Here is a 19,391-nt window from a genome sequence, read left to right on the forward strand (position 1 = left end):
TGCGTTTTTGTTTTTTTAAACCACACACACTTGCAAAAGTCTAGCACATCAGAGGAGGTCTAGATCAGAGTGTTCCCAGCTGTACTCATTTAGTACTTGAAAGGGGGGGGGGTTATTATTCTTTGACGCATGGCAGCAATCCTGAAAGTCACCCACCACCACCTGCAACCTGAAGTGGTACTGTCCATTATGCCACCTCCAGGTCTCTTGTTACTTCTGCCTCTGCAGACCCAAAGCCCAATCTGCTGCTCTTGGGGAACAACGTGGGAGTGGGGCAGTTTACCCCTGCCTAGGTGCCAGCAAAAATGTTTTCCTTTTTCTTTTTCAAGTGGATAGCATCCAAGGTACTGTATTTCACTCCAGGATCAAGCCCCTGGAGCAGAGGTTTCAGAGCAGAGGTACAACACACACACACACACATGGTAGTGGATATCAAATTTAGGGGATAGTATGGCAGTTTTATTTCTTAGTGGTTAGAGTGACCGATTATTAGCTGGGAGACCAGGATTCAAATCCACACTCAGCCATGAAGCTCACCTTGGGCCAGTCACTGACTCTCAGTCTAAACTACCTCACAGGTTTGTTGTGGGGATGTATAAGACTGAATCAGTTAAGTGCTGGAGATGCAATGGGGTTGAGGGTACTTTCTTTCATATGTGGTGGACCTGTAAAAGGGTAAGAGTATTGGAAAATATTTTATAATATTTTATAATGAATTGAAAAAAAAACATGTTCAAAAGCACCCCCCCCAAACCAGTCCTTTTTGTTGGGGATAATTCAGACAGAAATTCCCAGGTGTCAAAAAAGGTTATTTATGTATGCCACTGCTGAGGCCCGTGTTTTGTAAGCCCAAAAATGGAAAATGAGCAAGGTCACAACTAAAGAAGAATGGCAACTTAAACTGATGGAATATCTGCAGCTTACAGACCTAACATATAGAATAAGAGAACAAGAACAGCATATGTTTAAAGAAGATTGGAAAATGTTTATTGAATATATGGGAGGAAATTGTGTACGCTTGAAAGTGTTGGCAGCATTAAGATAAATTCAACAGTGTAAATAAGTTTTGATGGATGTAATAATGGAATACTGAATGGTTTACTTTATATAAAATATGCAGGGATTTATGTTATGCAAAATGAACCATGGAAAGAGAAGAAGGGAAGTCATTGATACATTAAGGTTGTTTAATTGAATACTCTAAATTGTGAAACAGGAAATTTAATAAAAATTATATATAAAAAAGAGAAAAAGGTGGCGTGTAAATGCAACAACTAAATTAGGAAGTTGTGATTTCAAGAACCCTGCTTCCCTTTTGCTCCACATTTCTTGAGGACTACATACTTGACTGACACATCCTGGGATTAAGCCTGTGGCCAATGTACGTTCAAGTTGATAAAGCGGGTTCCTAATGAGATAATCACAAGACATGGGGACAAATTTTTAGGTTTTAAAACTAATATACCGCAACTAGATTTAAAATATTATTTGGCTAATTATACCCTGACTCCTGCCCCATTTGTGGTACCTTCAGAACAAAACATAGTTGATCTAGGCAGGCTTGCCCAAACTTGGGTCTTCAGCTGCCAGCAGGACCAGTGGTCAGGGATGATGGGAGTTGTAGTCCAAAAACCTGGAGACCCAATTTTTGGAAAACCCTGATAGGATGGTGGAAAGGAGGCAGGAAATCAGACCATGAGGTTAGTTGCCTTAAGCAACTGGGACTACAATTCCCATCATCTGTGACCACTGGGTCTGCTGGGAGTCGAAGTCCAGCAACAACTTGGATGATCTCGGCTTCCTCAACCCTGCCAATGCTGTATCTTATTTATTTACCGCATAACATTTATACAGTACACCACTTGACTGCTAAAAAGTGGCTGGTGCAACCCAATCAGATGGGCGGGGTACAAATATGGTTATCACCATCAAAACCCCACCCAACCCAACCCAACCCATCAAAGCGGTTTGCAAAAAGATCGAGAAACCCCAAAGACATTTTTTTTTTTTTGGTGTGGCATGGCTTTCGCGGACTCTCAAAAGCTGATCCCGCCGTGACATATATTTTTTTAACCCTTTACGTGCCTCCAGACTTTTGGTAGGAATCCCCCTCTCCCCGTTTTCCCTCCGGCCGGGCGCAACTGCAACCGGCTGCATTTACCCTCGGGTAAAAAAAGCGTGCCGAGGATCGCGGCCCTCTAAGGGGGCAACCCCCCCCCCCAAACCTGCATTTCCCTGCTTTCATCCTAGCCTTTATTCCTCGAGCCGCGGACACCCCACGGACGAGTCTCCTTCTTTATATAAATGGATAGCATTGCGTTTCCTTCCCCCGGCGGCCTCCCTCCCCACGCCTTCTCCGTCCGCCAGTGGGCGGCCTCGGCGCGCCGCTCTCGCTCCTGCCCTTCTTCTCCCGCCCGGCGCCGAAGAAGGCGGTCCGCGGGGCGCCGGGCTCCTCCTCGCGGGCGGCGCGTCCTGGCGGGGCGGGCGGGCGGGCGGGCGGGCGGGCAGGATTAGCTCATCTCAGCCGCGGAGAGGCAGCACAGCGGCGGCGGCGGCAGCAGCAAGAGCGGCGGCCCCTCGGTAGCCTCGTCCTCCTTCCAGCCCGCCTCGTTGCGCGCTGCTTCCCGGCGCCCTCTCCCTGCGGCGGCGGCGGCGGCGGCTGTGCGCACACGGACCCGGGCGCGCAGCAGCTCGTCCCTCGGCCGCCCCTCCAGCCCTCCGGTGTTTCCAACCCCGGCCGGCTCTATGGCTGTGTGCAATGGAGACGCCAAGGTCAGTGCCGCGGCGCCGGCGGCGGGAGGGACGGGGAGGCGAAGGGGGAAGAGCGAGCGAGGCAGGCGGGGAAGGGAGAGCGGCAGCGCGGCCGCTCCGCCTTCCCCCGGCCCTGCCGGGCGAGCTTCCTCCGGGGGGCTTTGTGTGTGGCGGTGGCGCGTCGTGCCGGAGGCAGGAGCCATCTGGGGCGAAGGGCGAGCTCGGCTCCCCGCGGCTTCCACCTCCTCCTAGGGTGGCCCCCCACCCGTTATTAAAAAAAAAAACAACAACACCCCCACGGAGCTTCGCCTCTTAAGAGCAGCGGCAGGAAACGACACCCCTCTCCCTCTCCATTTGCGCGGCGTCCCTCTTTTTCGGGAGGGAGGAAGAAGCGGCAGCTTCACGCCGGGCACATGGGGAGAAAAGGCGCGGGGGGGGGGAGGGGAGGAAGAGGAAGGGAGGGTGGCTGGCACCCGCCTCCCCCAGCGCGGGCACCCGGGAAGGAAGGAGCTCGGCGAGCGCCCGGCCCCCAAAGTCCGCGGTAGTCCCTCCCCTTCCCCTCCAGGCGCATTCCCGCTGCCACTTGCCCCACATGGGCGATTTCTGGTGCTGCTGCCGCCGCCTCTTTGCCTGGCAGAAGGAGCCCCCCATTTCTCTTTCTCTTTCTCTTTCTCTTCTTGTCCCCCCTCCACCCCTATTACTGGCCAAAGAAAGGCAATCAGCTCCTATGCCACTGGCAGAGCGGGCTGGATTATTATTATTATTTTGGGGGGAGGGGAGGAGAGATAAAGAACTTTTGCACAAGTCTGATTCTTTTCAAAAAGACCTCTTCCACCCATAAGCTAAGCAACCTCAGTTGCTTGTTATGGGGCAGTTACCCCCCCCAACCCCCTTTTAGTAGATTAGGATTTGTGCGTGGGCATTTGTACCTGACCGAAACAGTGTTTAAGAAGTGGAGTGGGCTCGGCCACGGTAAAAAAACAAAACTATTTTTTACTGCATCCTCGTGCTTTTACACTTGCCTATAAGTTCTCGTAACACCCCTTAAACTCTGCTTATGGGGATGGTCAAAGGCTTTGCACAACACAAACACTCTCGCTCACACGCTCTTACTTTTGAGTGCACGCTTGTCTTTAAAGTGCGTCTAACCCGTTTGAGAAACTTTGAGAACAGGAACGGTTTGAAAGCATACTCATTTTGAAGTTTTAATACTGGTACGGTAAGAAGTCTGGGAGGAATTGCTCCTTCCTTCCCCATTGAGCATGGGTCAGGGGTGGGGTGGAGACAACCCCCTGGGTTCAGCTTTGGAAAGTTTCACTCGTATGACCAAATTGCTTCTATGTTGTCTGATGGTTGTTCCCCATGGCACCCCAGACTTAACTTAAAAGCAACACATCCCCCCCTTTTTGATACAGCAAATATGTTACAAGTATGTCTCTCACACAACCCTAATTCCCAGATAAGAGTTTCCAGAACTTCAAAGTTATGTATAGATTGGCAAAGCTAGATTTGATTCAAAAGGGATATTCTACCAAGCAGACCGAGGAATGATGCTCTCCAATATTAGGCTATTTCAGAGGATGCTAACGATGTGTACATTTAATAAATAATAAGCAGGAATTGCAGTTAAACATGGTAAGTGGATTGGAATGGTTTATGTCTGTTGAGTCAGACCCCATGGCCCTTTTTCCTGTTAGTAGAGAAAACTTTGTACATTAGATTTAGTAGCGGAGACGCTACTAGATTGGTAATATGCTACTAGATGGTGGGGGGAAATTGCCAAAATCCTATCTGTCTACTCTATGCCATGGGTAGGCAAACTAAGGCCTGGGGGCCGGATCTGGCCCAATCGCCTTCTAAATCCGGCCTGCGGACAGTCCGGGAATCAGCGTGTTTTTACGTGGGTAGAATGTGTGCTTTTATTTAAAATGCTTCTCTGAGTTATTTGTGGGGCATAGGAATTTCTTCAGCCCCCCCCAAAAAAATATAGCCCGGCCCCCCACAAGGTCCGAGGGACAGTGGACCGGCTCCCTGCTGATAAAGTTTGCTGACCCCTGGGCTGTCTAGGCTGAATCAAATGGGCACAATCTATTTTCCTTGGAATTCCCTTTTCTGGCTCTTCAAATAAGTTGGGGAAGGGGAGTGTACACTGAATTAGACCATTGGTCCAGCTAGTTCAGTATTGCCTACACTAGGTCTGCAGGATTTCAGACGTGAGTCTCTCCCAGCCCTACCTGGGACCTTCTGCATGCAAAGCAGATGCTCTGCCACTGAGCAAGTGTTTCAGATTAAAGGCATTAAATGGTATGGAAGAGATATTGTTTATTTCATAATTTATAAAGTGCCCAGAGAATGCCCAAGCAGTGTGCAGAAATAGAAATATAAAACCCATTGCTAAATGACCTGGTTCCAGCTCTACGGTTCTATGATTTTATGAAAACCAAGAAACATTAAAAGCAACAGAAATAAAAAAGACTGATTTGAGAAAGCATGGGAGAAAAGAAAACACATTAAAAAAACAGCACAGTGTTAGAAGTTGCTTCACTTTTGAGGTAGTATTGGAAACTTAAGATGAATAAGACGTAGCTCAGTTGGTTAGTGCGTGGTGCTGACACCTCCAAGGTTGCCGGTTCAATCCCATAAGGGACAGCAGCATATTCCTGTATTGCAGGGGGTTGGACTAGATCAGGCATAGGCAACCTTCGGCTCTCCAGATGTTTTGGACTACAATTCCCATCATCCCTGACCACTGGTCCTGTTAGCTAGGGATCATGGGAGTTGTGGGCCAAAACATCTGGAGAGCCAAAGGTTGCCTATGCCTGGACTAGATGATCCTTAGGTTCCCTTCCAACTCCATGATTCTATGAGATACCCTGTTCTATGAGATAAGCTAGGTGCCAAATGCGTCCTTAAACCGGGGCTACAGTTGCCGAAATGTAATGTCTAGTTGCTGTTTTGGGGCAAGACAGTTGTTGATGGACAGACTGTGATTGATTCTCAGTTAAACATCTGGCTAGTTCAGATGGTAACCTTGAGCTAGGTTAAGAGCTTTGAGAACTTAAAGAAGAAAAGCAACTTGATCCAGGGACAGTCCACATATATATTGGCCTATTCCGACCTCTTTCTTTTTCTGCTGCTCAGGCTGCACAGAAAAAGCATTTTGGTTCCAGAAATTCATTTTCCGACTGTGCAGATAAAATATAACGGATAGAATTCTACAGGATGGGGTATTAATGTGTGAAAACATTCCAGATCCAAGGATCCCCAGGCATGCACCTCCAGATGGTGGAGATATCGGGCACCATCCTGGTGCCCAGGCATCTTCACTTGGTCGCAAGTGGTCAAAAGCCAGGTGCAAAATGCACCTGGCTAATTTCGAACATTGTTTTGAGACAAGAGAATTCCAGAGAACTGATGCCAAAACTTAAAGGACTTACAGGTGAAACTCGAAAAATTAGAATATCACGGAAAAGTCCATTTATGTAAGCAATTGTTTTCATTAGCTACTGGAGTTTAATATATGAGATAGACTCATGACATGCAAAGCGAAATATGTCAAGCCTTTGTTATAATTGTGATGATTATGGCATACAGCTGATGAAAACCCCAAAGTTGAAATTGTTAATTTGGGGTTCTCATCAGCTGTATGCCATAATCATCACAATTATAACAAACAAAGGCTTGACATATCTCGCTTTGCATGTCATGAGTCTATCTCATATATTAGTTTCACCTTTTTAAGTTGAATTACTGAAAGAAATGAACCTTTCCACGATATTCTAATTTTTCGAGTTTCACCTGTACCTGAGTCACAGCAAGCTTCACCACAGGGACATGTGGCAGTATTAGCAGGTCTTTGTACACACACACCTGAGTGACCATGGTAGGATGTAGGGGGGGGGGAGGCAGCTTCTCAGATCCTGCCCAGATCCCAGTAGGAAAACCTCGACTTGCTAACTCTCTTAACAACGGTGTTGCATGTTGTTGATAGATTGCCCCAGTGAGCATTTGTTCCAGAGGTTGGCATTGCCTCCTTGTAAATGCCTTGCTTAGCTTTATAGACTTGCAGTGTTCTGATCTGGTGGGTCCTTTTGTATGGTAGAGAACAGTGGCTGCCTAGCTGATGTAACCCACCTAATTTTGCAAGGTGGGGGGTGAATGAGTGAAATAAGCATGTGTGAATAAGAGCGAGAGTGATCAGACTACGCAGCGCAGAAGTTTCAGCTACTTTTTCTTTGCACTTCCAATTATTAAAGTGTATACACAAGTCGCAACACAAAAAACTTTTGCAGCCTGAGCTGTCTGTGAAAGTGTTCAGTCAGAAAGTTTCCACAGACTACGAACCTGTTATATTAGTAGATTTATCTCCAGCCTCTTCATCTACGTAAGGAAGCTTTGAACTCCTTACTCGTTGCACAAATCTTCTGGCGATTTTTGCTTTCGTTTCGGCCTGATTCTGTGCAGGGTTTTGTGAGCCCATTGAAGTCAACGGGGGTTGTGTAACTCACTTTGTACAGGAATGCAGCCTGCCCCCTCCCCTTTAAAAACATGCATGTGTATAACATGTTAGAAAGCTTGTTTGCTGTTAGCTGCATATGCCTGTTAATACTGGAGTTTTCTAAATGCTTTCTGGCAGGAGGAACGACGAGCAAGGTGTTCTCTATGGCATCTTTTATAAACCTGCTGTGTTCACTGATGCTGACTAGGGCTATCCAGTTAGAATGCTAGGGGACTGTCCCCGTTCCTTCAAAACTTCTCTAGGGGGTATGTCTTTCTAGATGGTTGCTGGTAGCAGTTCAGCTTTCTCCATGATGCTTCCACAGTTTCTTCTTTGTAGCCATGGAACGTGGCTATCCATGTGGTATATAATATAGCCTCCCCTAGCCTGGTACCTAACAGATGTTGTTGTACTACAACTTCCAACATCTGGGACCATTAGTGATGCTGGCTGGGACTGTGGAGCTGGAATCACAACAGCACCCGTGAGGGTCACAGTTCTTCATCCCTATCATAACATCCGAACCACAAACTCGGTGGCAGTTCTGGTGCCAGTTTGACATGGCTGCAAGCCCTATCATCCTTGAGCACTGACCATGCTGCCTAAGGCTGGCAGGAGCTGTAGTCCAAGAGATCTGGAGGGTACCAGGTTGGGGAAGCCTGGTATAATGTGTGCAGATGAAGACGGCCTGTTCTCTTCCCCCTCCCTTGTGTTAGGGAAACTGAATTATCCTTGATCAGCTGTAGTTGCCTGGGAGTATGTACTCATAAGTGGGTGAGTGGGTACTGCTGCTCTTTTTGGGGAACTTGAACATTATGATTTTGTCTGACTGAGCCCCCCCCCGTTTCCACGTTCATCTTTGAAACAATTTCCCAATTACTTCCTCTTGCCAGTTCCACGTTGGGGACGTTTGTTATGACCAAGCCTTGCCAGGTGAGAGGTTTGACAACTAACAGTCATCGTGATAAGTTAAACACATAGCTGTCACTAGGGAAAGTATAAGGAATATTCTCCACATGATGTAACCAGTGGATTTGCCTTGTAAAAAGTGAATGTGGCAGATGGGTTGTGGGAAGACACATTAGATACAGAGAAGCGCTCCTGTATGGATGACCTTCCATGTTCACCGCTAAGTTTCTCAACTTAAAAACAAAAGGGCAGGGGGAGAAATCTGTATGAACATTGGCACCTGTGAACCCAGAACAATTCTCTGAATTGAGATGAGTGAGTGTGTGTGTCAAGCATGTCAAACGGACTTCATTTAATGCTAGGAATCTGTTTGCCTCAAATTGTTAATTATCCCTGAGTATGCTGATTCTGAGAATATTGTGGTGGGAAGGTCCAAATCAATCTTTAGCTGATCTTCAGAGCCCTGTGGTTGATATTATATAGAAATTGCACTTTTTACTTGGGCATTCGTTTCTGCCTCTGCCACAGCAAAAGATTTTTTTAACATCACTTGGTCATTTTTCAGTGCAAAATAATCTTGGATGATGATGAATATGATAATTCCCATTCATTCTTCTCTGTAGGTACCTAGGGTGGATTACAGAAATGTAAAAATGCAACATTAAAACCAGTTAAAACAATCTAGAATCAGAAGACTAATCTGGGTCCTAAAATATATATGTATATCTTAAGGTGTCAAAAAGCCAGGGGAATGGAAGTGTGTCTTCAGCCTATGATGAAAACTGTACAATGAAGGCACCAGATGTGCCTCTGGGGAGGGAATTGAATAGTACAGGGGCAAGGTAAGGCGTATAGATTGATTTGATGCCTTTATATCCTTTTCCAGCTACTTACGAAGCTAGTTTGCATGCGCATACCACCCACCCACCCACCAATAATGTCAATGACCTTTGTTAAACCAGTCCTGGTGTTTTGAGCGCTTTGACATTAGAGCAAAGAAGGGGTTCCTTTTGCAGGATAGGCTAGTATAAGATTGGGTTCTCATCTTTGTTTCAGTTTGGGGGTATTCATGATCTCTAGAACTCGCACAGGAAACTGCCAGTAAAGCAAATCATGAGATGACTTAAAAAAAAATATTTCATCATGTAATTGGTTTGTTTGGTTGATCAGTCGCAGATAACTGCAGACTTCTCATGAATGAGATGATTTATTTCAGTGCGGACGCTTGTGATTTGAATTAATCTACACAATCTGATATCTTGAAAAGGGAAGAAGAGGGCCTATTGTAATTTTATTCTGACCTCCCTTGTCTCCCGCCACAGCCTTCTTTCCTGAATGAAGTTTTTCAGTTCAAATGTTCTTAGCTCGTTAATGATTTCCCCTTTATCTAATTTCAGTTGTATTCGAAACTGTGTGCTATGTAGAATCCTACTATTGCAGCTTCTGACCACAGTACTCTGCATTCACTTAAGAGTGAATCCACATGATGGTATTATGACAGGGGTCAGCAGACTTTTCCCATGAATTGCTATGCCACACTGAGAGGGGGACAAGTAGTCCTCCTCCACACACACACCCTGCCCCAGCCGCCTTCTCGGTTTGCCGCCTGCCTCATTTGCCGAAGGGCTGGCGGTGGTGGCGTGAAACGGGCTTCCTCCCCGCCTAGAGAAAGACGGCGCTGCGCTTATCTCCCCAGGGGCTGCCGCCACTACCACCACTACTGCTGCTGCTTCTCGTGAAGCAGGTAGGCAGAGCAAGCTCGCCCACTCTGCTCTCTGGCCCACAGGAGCCCCAGGGTGGTGGCGGCGATGGTGACGGGAGGAAGAGGCTGAGCGGCGGTGGCTCTGCCAATCAAACCAGGCGCAGCTGCTGCTTGGCCTCTTCCTCCCGTCGCCATCGCCAGGAGTCTCAGCTATGCAGCGGGTTCCAGTTTCGTGGCGCGGGCCAGATTTAGGACCCAGGTGGGTCTGATCCTGCCCAGGGGCCGTAGTTTGCCGACCCCTGTATTATGACACGACTTAACCATTCACAGTTCAATCAGCCTGAGCAAAAGGCAACTGTCCTTACTCCAGTGCATGGCAAATACAACCCATGGTATTGACATCCTGAAAGCAGTTTGCCTTTATGAGACTTAAAAGTTTTGTTCCTTTGTTCTCCCTCCATGGATGATGGGCCTTTTCTGCGGTGGCTCCCTGTTTGTGGAATGCTCTCCCCAGGGAGGCTCGCCTGGTGCCTTCATTACAAATCCTTAGGCAAACACATTCCTCATCATCCAAACCAGGGGTCAGCAACCTTTTTTCAGCCGTGGGCTGGTCCACCGTCCCTCAGACCATGTGGTGGGCCAGACTATATTAACCCAGAGATGCATTTTAAATAAAAGGACACATTCTACTCATGTGAAAACACACTGATTCCCAGACCGTCTGTGGGCCGGACTAAGAAGGCGAATGGGCCACATCTGGCCCACGGGCCTTAGGTTGCCTACCCCTGGTTTAGACCATAGTACCACCCATGTCCCGTTCAAGAGGGAGACCGCAAGTGGGGAAGGAGGAGAATAGAAGGGAGAACGGAGAGGAAATAAAAGTTTCTGGAATATTGTTAGCCACCATTAGTGCTACTTTACTAGGGGAAAGGTGGTTTGTAAACGGAAGTAGAAAAACAAGCTTCTTCGTCCAAAGTATTCTCCTTCAATGTTCCATTTTTGCTTGTATGGCAGAAGAGCCTTTTGTATTTTGTTTTGAAAACAGATGTAGTGCATAAACACTGCAAACCTCTAAACCCTGAGGATATTGCTATATTTAATCCTCTGTTACTTTTGCATTTGAAAGTTATAGCCATAAACACACACACACATGTTACAAGATTGCCTTAACACCCAGTCGAAATCTGTAATCTTGTATCCAGTTGCACTCTTATAAAATCAAATTGATTAGAGTGAGATGCACGCGACACATGACTGACTGCAGTATTTTAATGTGGTACCCATTCCGTACCTCTTCCTTAAGAGCATGCATGGAATGATGCATAGCGGCCTCGATTTCTAAAACCAAGGATGATTGCTTATTCACAAATGACATACAAGGCTCCCTGATGCCAATGACATTAGGACTTGAACCATGGTTGCTGGAACCAGGCTGGGACCCAAGTCTGGTGAGTTTAAGTAAATGGATAAGGATGTGCTGCCTGGGCAGTCTTTAGGAAACATGAAAGCTCTGGGTTGTAGTATAAAAATACTTGTGTCTATGCCTGGCCAGCAGAACAGTACCTTCTCCAGCTCCAGCTCCTGATTTTGGGGATCTTTTCTTGCCTAGGTTCATGCACACCTGAGCCATAAACAGTGTTCAAAATTAGCCAGGCGCTTTTTGCAACTGTTGCAGGTCCAGTTGCGACCAAATGGAGATTTCATGAATGCCAGTTTGGCGACTGGGGAAAGCAAAATGTCATTTAGAGAAGGATCTGAAATATTTCCCTTGAAATGGTTTTCATTCTGGATTGTTTTATCTGATGTTTTGATGTGCTGTAAAATGCTTTGAGGTTTGTTCTTTAAAATATAAAGCGGCATCAAAATGGAATGAATCATCATCATCATCATCATCATCCCATTGGGGGTGGGAACGGTGCCTGGGCATTCCATTGTGGCAGCCTATGCGCCGAGGAGAAAATGCTTAATGTTGCACAGTATACAGGAAGTGTTGTGTCTGTGAGTTTTCTTCTGGTTGCGGTCAAACTCTTAACTTTAAAAAAATTACTAAAGCGTGTGTCAGGGCTGCGTGAAATCTGGTTTTCAACATAGTGATATGTCACCAGCTAAATATCGTGTTATACTGATATATCACAGTGTCTGAAATAAGGAAATACTGTGTCCAGTTCTGGGCACCACAGTTCAAGAAGGATACTGACAAGCTGGAACGTGTCCAGAGGAGGGCAACCAAAATGATCAAAGGCCTGGAAACGATGCCTTATGAGGAACGGCTTAGGGAGCTGGGTATGTTTAGCCTGGAGAAGAGAAGGTTAAGGGGTGATATGATAGCCATGTTCAAATATATAAAAGGATGTCATATAGAGGAGGGTGAAAGGTTGTTTTTTGCTGCTCCAGAGAAGTGGACACAGGGCAATGGATTCAAACTACAAGAAAGAAGATTCCACCTAAACATTAGGAAGAACTTCCTGACAGTGAGAGCTGTTCGGCAGTGGAATTTGCTACCAAGGAGTGTGGTGGAGTCTCCTTCTTTGGAGGTCTTTAAGCAGAGGCTTGACAGCCATCTGTCAGGAATGCTTTGGTGGTGTTTCCTGCTTGGCAGGGGGTTGGCCTGGATGGCCCTTGTGGTCTCTTCCAACTCTATGATTCTATGAAGGATGGAGCTATGTAGAGGCATTGGCTGGCTTCACAGTTTTCCCCGCATCCTGATTTTTGCCAGTGACTGCTTTTGTGATTTGCTGCCCACTGCATGGAGCAGGGGACAGCTGAGCCAGAAGAGTTAACAGGTGCTTCAGGAACTGAGAGAAGCATTGGCTGGATTCACGGTTTCCCCATCATTGTGATCTTTTGCATAGCACACACACGCACACACACACCATGATTCATGATATATTTTCAGGTCAAAAATTATGAAACTGATATCATAATATGGACTTCTCAAACCGGTTTTGAAGCCCTAATGCATAGGTCATTCTGGTTCATACTGTGAAGGAGAGTAATATGGTATGAGCAGACCTATTTGTGTGGAAGTAGCCCCATTTATTCCCTTCCTGAGTGCAATTCATTTCTTTATATCCGTCTATCAGTCGCTTCCCTTGAAATACCTCAAAGCAGTTTCACAATAAAAAACCCAAGAGCAAGCTTAGAAACTCACAATTTCATATACACACACTTACACATATATATAACGATTATAAGCAATTTCACATCCTATACCGCCTGAATCTCGTAAGCTAGGCTTGCAGATACATCCACAAAGGTTGCTAGAATATGCATTTTATTAGCCCATCTGTCTCTGCAGCTAGTGCTTGTAATTTATTGTGACACATCCTTAGCCTGATTAGGGATGCAGTCTCATCTCATTTCTAAACATCTTCCCATCCTGTTCACCTGAAAGTAGTACGTTTTTGCCCAAGCTGAGTGGCTGTTCTAAGCTTCCTCTTGGGCGACCCTCTCCCATCAAAGTGTTGCCTCTTCAATTACTGGATGCTGCTTCTAGCAGAAGCAATGGCAAAAAGGAAGGATGTGTTCGAGCCCTAGGAAGGGGTGCAAAATGACCAACATTGCATCTATATTCATTAATAAATAGTATCTGTTAAACCTGACAAATGCAACATGTTTCTCCTAAATTTTCTATTTATTACATACAGTGCTACAGTCTAGGGTTGTTGTTGTTTTTTTTAAAAAAACCCATGCATTCTTAATTATTCCAAGAGACTTCCCAATGCAAGAGCTTGCAAGTATCTTAAATAATTAACTTAGCTGCTTCTCATTTAAAAGGTAGTTTAATTTTCTGTTCTTGCTCTGCGCTGATAATCCAAGTGATAAAAGTGTTTGTGTAAATAATGTTCACAGTTGGAGAATGCTGGAGAAGATCTCAAGGATGGTCTCTGCCGCTACGATGGAGCTGTAGTGATACTTGATGCTGGAGCGCAGTATGGGAAAGTCATAGATCGCCGAGTCAGAGAACTGTTTGTCCAGTCGGAGATATTCCCTTTGGAAACACCTGCCTTTGCCATCAAAGAACAGGGATTTCGGTAAGATTCGTTAACGTTTTGTGTTTTATTTACCTTTTCAGTTCTGAACTTCGTCTGGGAAGCCAGAAGGGGGACTTGCACAGTGCTTTTATTTAGAACGAGTAACTTGACTGTCAAATCAACTTTCTGATAACAACTCTGGAACATCTAGTGAGGGGTGTACTGAGGAAAATGTACATGGTTTCTTATCCTGGGATTATCATACCATTAGAGGGTGGAGATGGAGGATTGGGTGTTTGAATGCTCCCCTTGCCAGGCAGAAGACTAGTACATTGGTGCCCTGTTAGACGAATGCCTCGCAAGACGAAAAACTCGCTAGATGAAGACATTCGTCTAGCGGAAGGCTGCCTCGCAAGACGAAAATTGTTCGTCTTTTTTTTCCGTCTAGCGAAAGCGCGGCTGTCATTGCCGCTTCGCTAGACGATAAACCCGCTAGACGAAAATTTTCGCAGAACGAATTATTTTCGTCTAGCGGGGCACCACTGTACAGCGTTACCTCTACTTATGTTCACCTCTGGTTACATAGCCTTCGGGATACGTACGCGGCAAACCCGGAAGTATTTTTCCAGGTTTCACTGCATGCGCAGAAGCGCTCTACTGCACCACGCACATGCGCAGAAGCGGCACCTCCGGTTGAGAATTCCTTGGGATTCGACTAGAGCTCCGGAACGGATCCCGTTCGCAAATGGAGGTACCTCTGCACAGGATAGAAGTCTACTCTAGAAGCTTCACTATAACCTATGTTTCTCCTATGTTTAGGGAGTGTTTCATAGAGGGGGCATTTAGTCATTCAATTGCCAGGAATATTGTGAGATGATACAGACCATACAACATACTGCCCTGCTTGCTTTTTTTTTTTAAAGCAAATGCAGATTGGACCTGACACTCGATATATCAGATGTTAAAACACATGCAAAATCCTTCTGAAAGAGTTCTAGTCTTGAGAGGGAGGGGGTTTGAATAGCTAAGGGACCCATCAAGGAGACCATCCTGGCATGTCCTTTAACATGCTCACATATGGCAAATACTGGGTCAGATTCAAGTTCAGTGGTGGGATTCCTGGTTTGACCCATTTCAGATCAGAAGACCTGTGAGACACTGTGATTGTGGGAAAGTAAGGGTTGAATGGAACAGAAAGATCAAGTTGGGTAATCAGCATGCTGAGGACACGCTCACTCGAAACCTTTCTGCTGTTTCTTCCCAGTAGTATTAAGGTGGAATCCATCAGGATTCCTTAATGGAGAGATGAGGGGGAAAGACAACAAGCAATTTGCTTATTGCACCCCCTGGAGCTTTCAGTTTAGGAGCAAGTAATTGCTTTTCAAGCAGCTATTTGAACAGTCACACACTTAGACCAGGGGCAGCTCACCTGTGGCCCTACAGACGCTGATGGACTCCAGCTCCCATCAGCCCCAGCCAGTGGCCAAGGATGGTGGAAGCAATCTTCACTTAGAACTTCCAGTGCCACAATTGTGGCCTAACAAGATTCATAGCAGAAATGGCATCCAGTCAATGTCAAAGCAAGCATTAATGGTAAAAAACAGATGAGTGGTACAGCAGCCATAGGAAAATACTATTTTAGTGCCTAAGAGAAAACCTAGTGGTGGCTAACTTTTGGTCCTCCGGGTGTTGCTGGCCTACAACTCTCATAATCTCTGACTATTGAATATGCTGGCTAGAGCTGAGGAGGTTTGGGAGTCCACAACAAATAAAGGCCTGCAGGTTAGCCAGCTCTAGGATTTGCCAATGAGAATGAATTCAAACACGCTTGTAGGATTGAATGCAGAAGGTAACAGCTTAAACCTCCTAGATTTCAAGTCCGTTTACCTCCCTGTAAAAAGCTTTAATTATCAGAATGTTAAAAACACAGTAGCAGCAGCAGAGACAACAGGTGTGCACTGGTTTTCCTAAACCTACCAGTTCTGTGGCACAATCTTTAAACGCTATTATTGCAGCTGGTTGCTTTAAAACAAAAACCAGAGCTCTGTCTTCTGTTAAATGGAAGGAGGGAGCCTCTGTCGACAGAGTGAGTGGCAGGAGTTGAACGGGTAGATCAGGCATAGGCAGACTCTGGCCCTCCAGGATGTTTGGGACTACAATTTCCATCAACCCTAGCTAACAGGACCAGCGGAGTTTGCCTATGCCTGGGGTAGATGATGTACGGCCATTTCATAGTTCAACAAGGCTGTCAACAGTAAAGTAATCCTCATAAATGTTTCCCAGAGAGGTCTGGAAATCCAGCCAGGTCCACGAGTTCCTGAAGTGATCATGAAGTGGGTTAGGATGTTATAAACCAGGGTTAGTGGGATGTGGCAGGAGTAACAACCACATACTCCTTCCTCCCACTTCCTTTCCATGCTTGTTTGAAACATCCAGCCCCTTTCTAGATGGTCTGTCTTCACAACAGGAGTAAAGGTTCGCAAGGAATCTATTCCTGCATAAGATGACATGACAACGCTGTCTTCTCTAAATTTCCTGTTCAGATTATTCTTTGCCTGATGCATAGATTGCCTGTGTCTAGCTCTGAAACAGCGGTTGGCAAACTTACCAGACCTCGGGCTGGTTCCTTCACCACCGATCACACGGAGGAGCGCACCCATATGCGCGCACGCTATTTCCGGCACACTTCCAGGTCGGCAAAGCACCGGAAATAGCTTATGTGCATGCGCAAGCGTCATTTCCAGTGCACTTCTGGGTCTGAGGAGGCTCAGAAATGGCTTGTGCGCATACGCACGGGCCTCCTCAGACTTGGAAGCGCACTGCAAATTATGCTTGCGCATGCGCACAAGCTATTTCTGGTGCGCCGCTGACCAGGAAGTGGGCGGACACGCCGCGCCGGTAAGAGCGGGCAGTGGCAGTGGGTGGCGGGGATTGCTACGGGCCGGATAACTGAGTCCCTCGGGCCGTATTCGGCCTGTGGACCTTAGTTTGGGGATCCCTGCTCTAAAACATGCCTGTTTTCCTTTGGAAGAATTGTGACAACCGAAACATTCACAACTTAAGCTCGATACACAGAAGAAAATGCCCCCTCTGTATGCCTATTCTCCAAAGGGAATATTACTTTTCCATTTTTGTTACAAAGTCAAATAAACAGCTTGTGATTTCCTCGAGCTGAAGCTGTATAAAACACACACACTCTGTTTCCGCATTCCAGCGAAAAAACTTGGAGATTATTCCCACCCCCAGCTTCAGTTCTGCTTATTTTTGTGGATGACAGTAGACACAAAAAATGGTCTGTCTGAACATTCAGTTTGTGTGAACGGCACAGGGACTTTGGTTCAGAAATCCAGCAAATGTCTGAGCCAAATGGCGCTTGCAGATTTATTACAAATTCCCACATTAAAAGCAAATCGATTAGTTGCCTGTCTGCTCAGCTTATTTGTAGCCCACTCTTATCCCAAGAAACCTATTTAAGTGTGAAACTTTGAGCTGAGTAGGAATCGTAGTGATGAGTCTCACGTGAATTACCCCCCTCCCCATGTGAAGGGCTTCTGTCCCAGAAGAAATGTACCACAATTCTCCTGCCCCTTAAAACCTATATGTTTCTTTAATAGAGACTCTCAGGAGGTAGGAATAGGCTTAGAGCCTTCAGGAAGTGCCCTAAATAATTAGGGAACCTCCATAAGGCTCTATGGGCCAATTTGTGCAATCAAAGGATCAAGTGTCTTAAAGTAGACGGAAAAATACGGTAAATCTGTTTCTAACAATGTTCGTGATTTTTATTGTAGGCTACATATTTTTTAACTTTGGTTTTAAACTAATTTGATTTTTATTGTATATTTTTAAACTTTGAAATATATGTATTTAAGTGGGATATACCGTATTTTTCTGTGTCTAACACGCCCCGGGTATAAGATAACCCCTCTTTTTTGGGACTAAAAATTGTGAAAATGGGGGGAGATTGCCCAGAGTTGTTGAGCTTTTCTCCGGGGGGGGGGGGGTTGCCGTAAATCACTCACCCACAGGGCCCCAACAGCCAAACGCACACACATTGACATTGTCTTATACACGCAAAAATACGGTATATATTTAAGTGGGAAGTGATGTCATGTGCTTCGTGCAGCCCACTCCGATTAGGAGCAGGGCTGCTGTGTTATCAAAGGCAATCCATCATTAAGCGAAGTTTTGTGTGGAACGTGGGGCCAAAACATGCATGAACAACGGTCCCCAAGTCTTTACCAGACAACCTCAGAGCTGTTTCTGGACCTTGTTGTTGTTGTTGTTCTTGTTTAGCTGTTTAGTTGTGTCCGACTCTTCGTGACCCCATGGACCAGAGCACGCCAGGCACTCCTGTATCCCACTGCCTCCCGCAGTTTGGTCAGACTCATGTTAGTAGCTTCGAGAACACTGTCCAACCATCTCGTCCTCTGTCGTCCCCTTCTCCTTGTGCCCTCCATCTTTCCCAACATCAGGGTCTTTTCCAGGGAGTCTTCTCTTCTCATGAGGTGCCCAAAGTATTGGAGCCTCAGCTTCAGGATCTGTCCTTCCAGTGAGCACTCAGGGCTGATTTCCTTCAGAATGGATAGGTTTGATCTTCTGCAGTCCATGGAGTCTCCTCCAGCACCATAATTCAAAAGCATCAATTCTTCGGCGATCAGTCTTCTTTATGGTCCAGCTCTCACTTCCATACATCACTACTGGGAAAACCATAGCTTTAACTATATGAACCAAGAGTGAATCTAAAGGCAGAAATCATAACACTGCCATTTCACCTTTCTCCTACTGGTAACTGGCATGGACCAAATACCACCGGGATACACACAGGAAGGGAAAGGATTAGGTGTTGGACCTAGGTCTCTTTGTCCTTCCTGTTCCCATATATGTGGAAACAGTAGCAGTGAAAATAATAGTGCGCAGAGGGATGTTCGTTTGAATCTCGAGGACCTCTGAACATCAGATGAACTTAGAACTTAGAACTTCCATAATGAGATAGAGGCCAGATTCGCACACAATGCTACGCTAAACCATGGTTTGCTGCGAAGGTTCTGGCTTCTGAGGAGCATATTGGACCTGTTTTCCTTCTCCATGGGCTTTTTAGCTTAGTGCAGCAAGGCTGCTAAGCTGGTGTTTGCTTTAGCTTGTTGTCCAAACCTGATAGGATGGCTCAAGCTTCTCTTCCACTAAGCATGAACTGTAGCCAATGTTTGTGCTATGATTACAGCTTGTGGCGAAGGAGGAGATGCCTCAACTGTGGTCCAGGTTTCTGACAATATGCTAATCTAAACCTTGGCTTACCTGCTACCCTATGTGTAGAAGAGGCAGGTGTGAGCCAGCATCCAGGAAGCCATATTGTGGCTTGACATGAGGTACAGATCAGGGTGGATAAAAATCAATGATTTTTTTTTTTTAATTTAAAAAAAGGATTTTAAAAAAATCAGATTTTTTGAAATTTAAATCGGATTTTTAAAATAAAATGCTTTTGGAGGAAACATCTTTCTAAAGATAGTTTTCTATTTACCGGTAAGTTACATTAGGAAATAAGGATTTGTTTTAAGCT

At 45.8% G+C, this 19,391-nt stretch overlaps 1 protein-coding gene across 2 annotated transcripts in view; it reads left to right on the plus strand.

Moving 5' to 3' along the window:
• Positions 1–268: 268 nt before the first annotated feature.
• Positions 269–19,391, plus strand: part of GMPS (guanine monophosphate synthase) — a 46,121-nt gene continuing 26,998 nt past the window's right edge. The window contains exons 1-2 of one of the 2 annotated variants that reach the window (XM_033150490.1): positions 269–344; positions 13,713–13,894. In XM_033150490.1, the coding sequence (XP_033006381.1) occupies positions 306–344; positions 13,713–13,894 (221 nt within the window). In that variant the 5' untranslated portion in view covers positions 269–305. Of the gene's footprint in view, positions 345–2,520; positions 2,773–13,712; positions 13,895–19,391 lie in introns of those variants that run through there. The other variant, XM_033150491.1, reaches the window with a different exon arrangement.

Source organism: Lacerta agilis, chromosome 5 (genome assembly GCF_009819535.1).
Source record: "Lacerta agilis isolate rLacAgi1 chromosome 5, rLacAgi1.pri, whole genome shotgun sequence".
NCBI lineage: Eukaryota > Metazoa > Chordata > Lepidosauria > Squamata > Lacertidae > Lacerta > Lacerta agilis.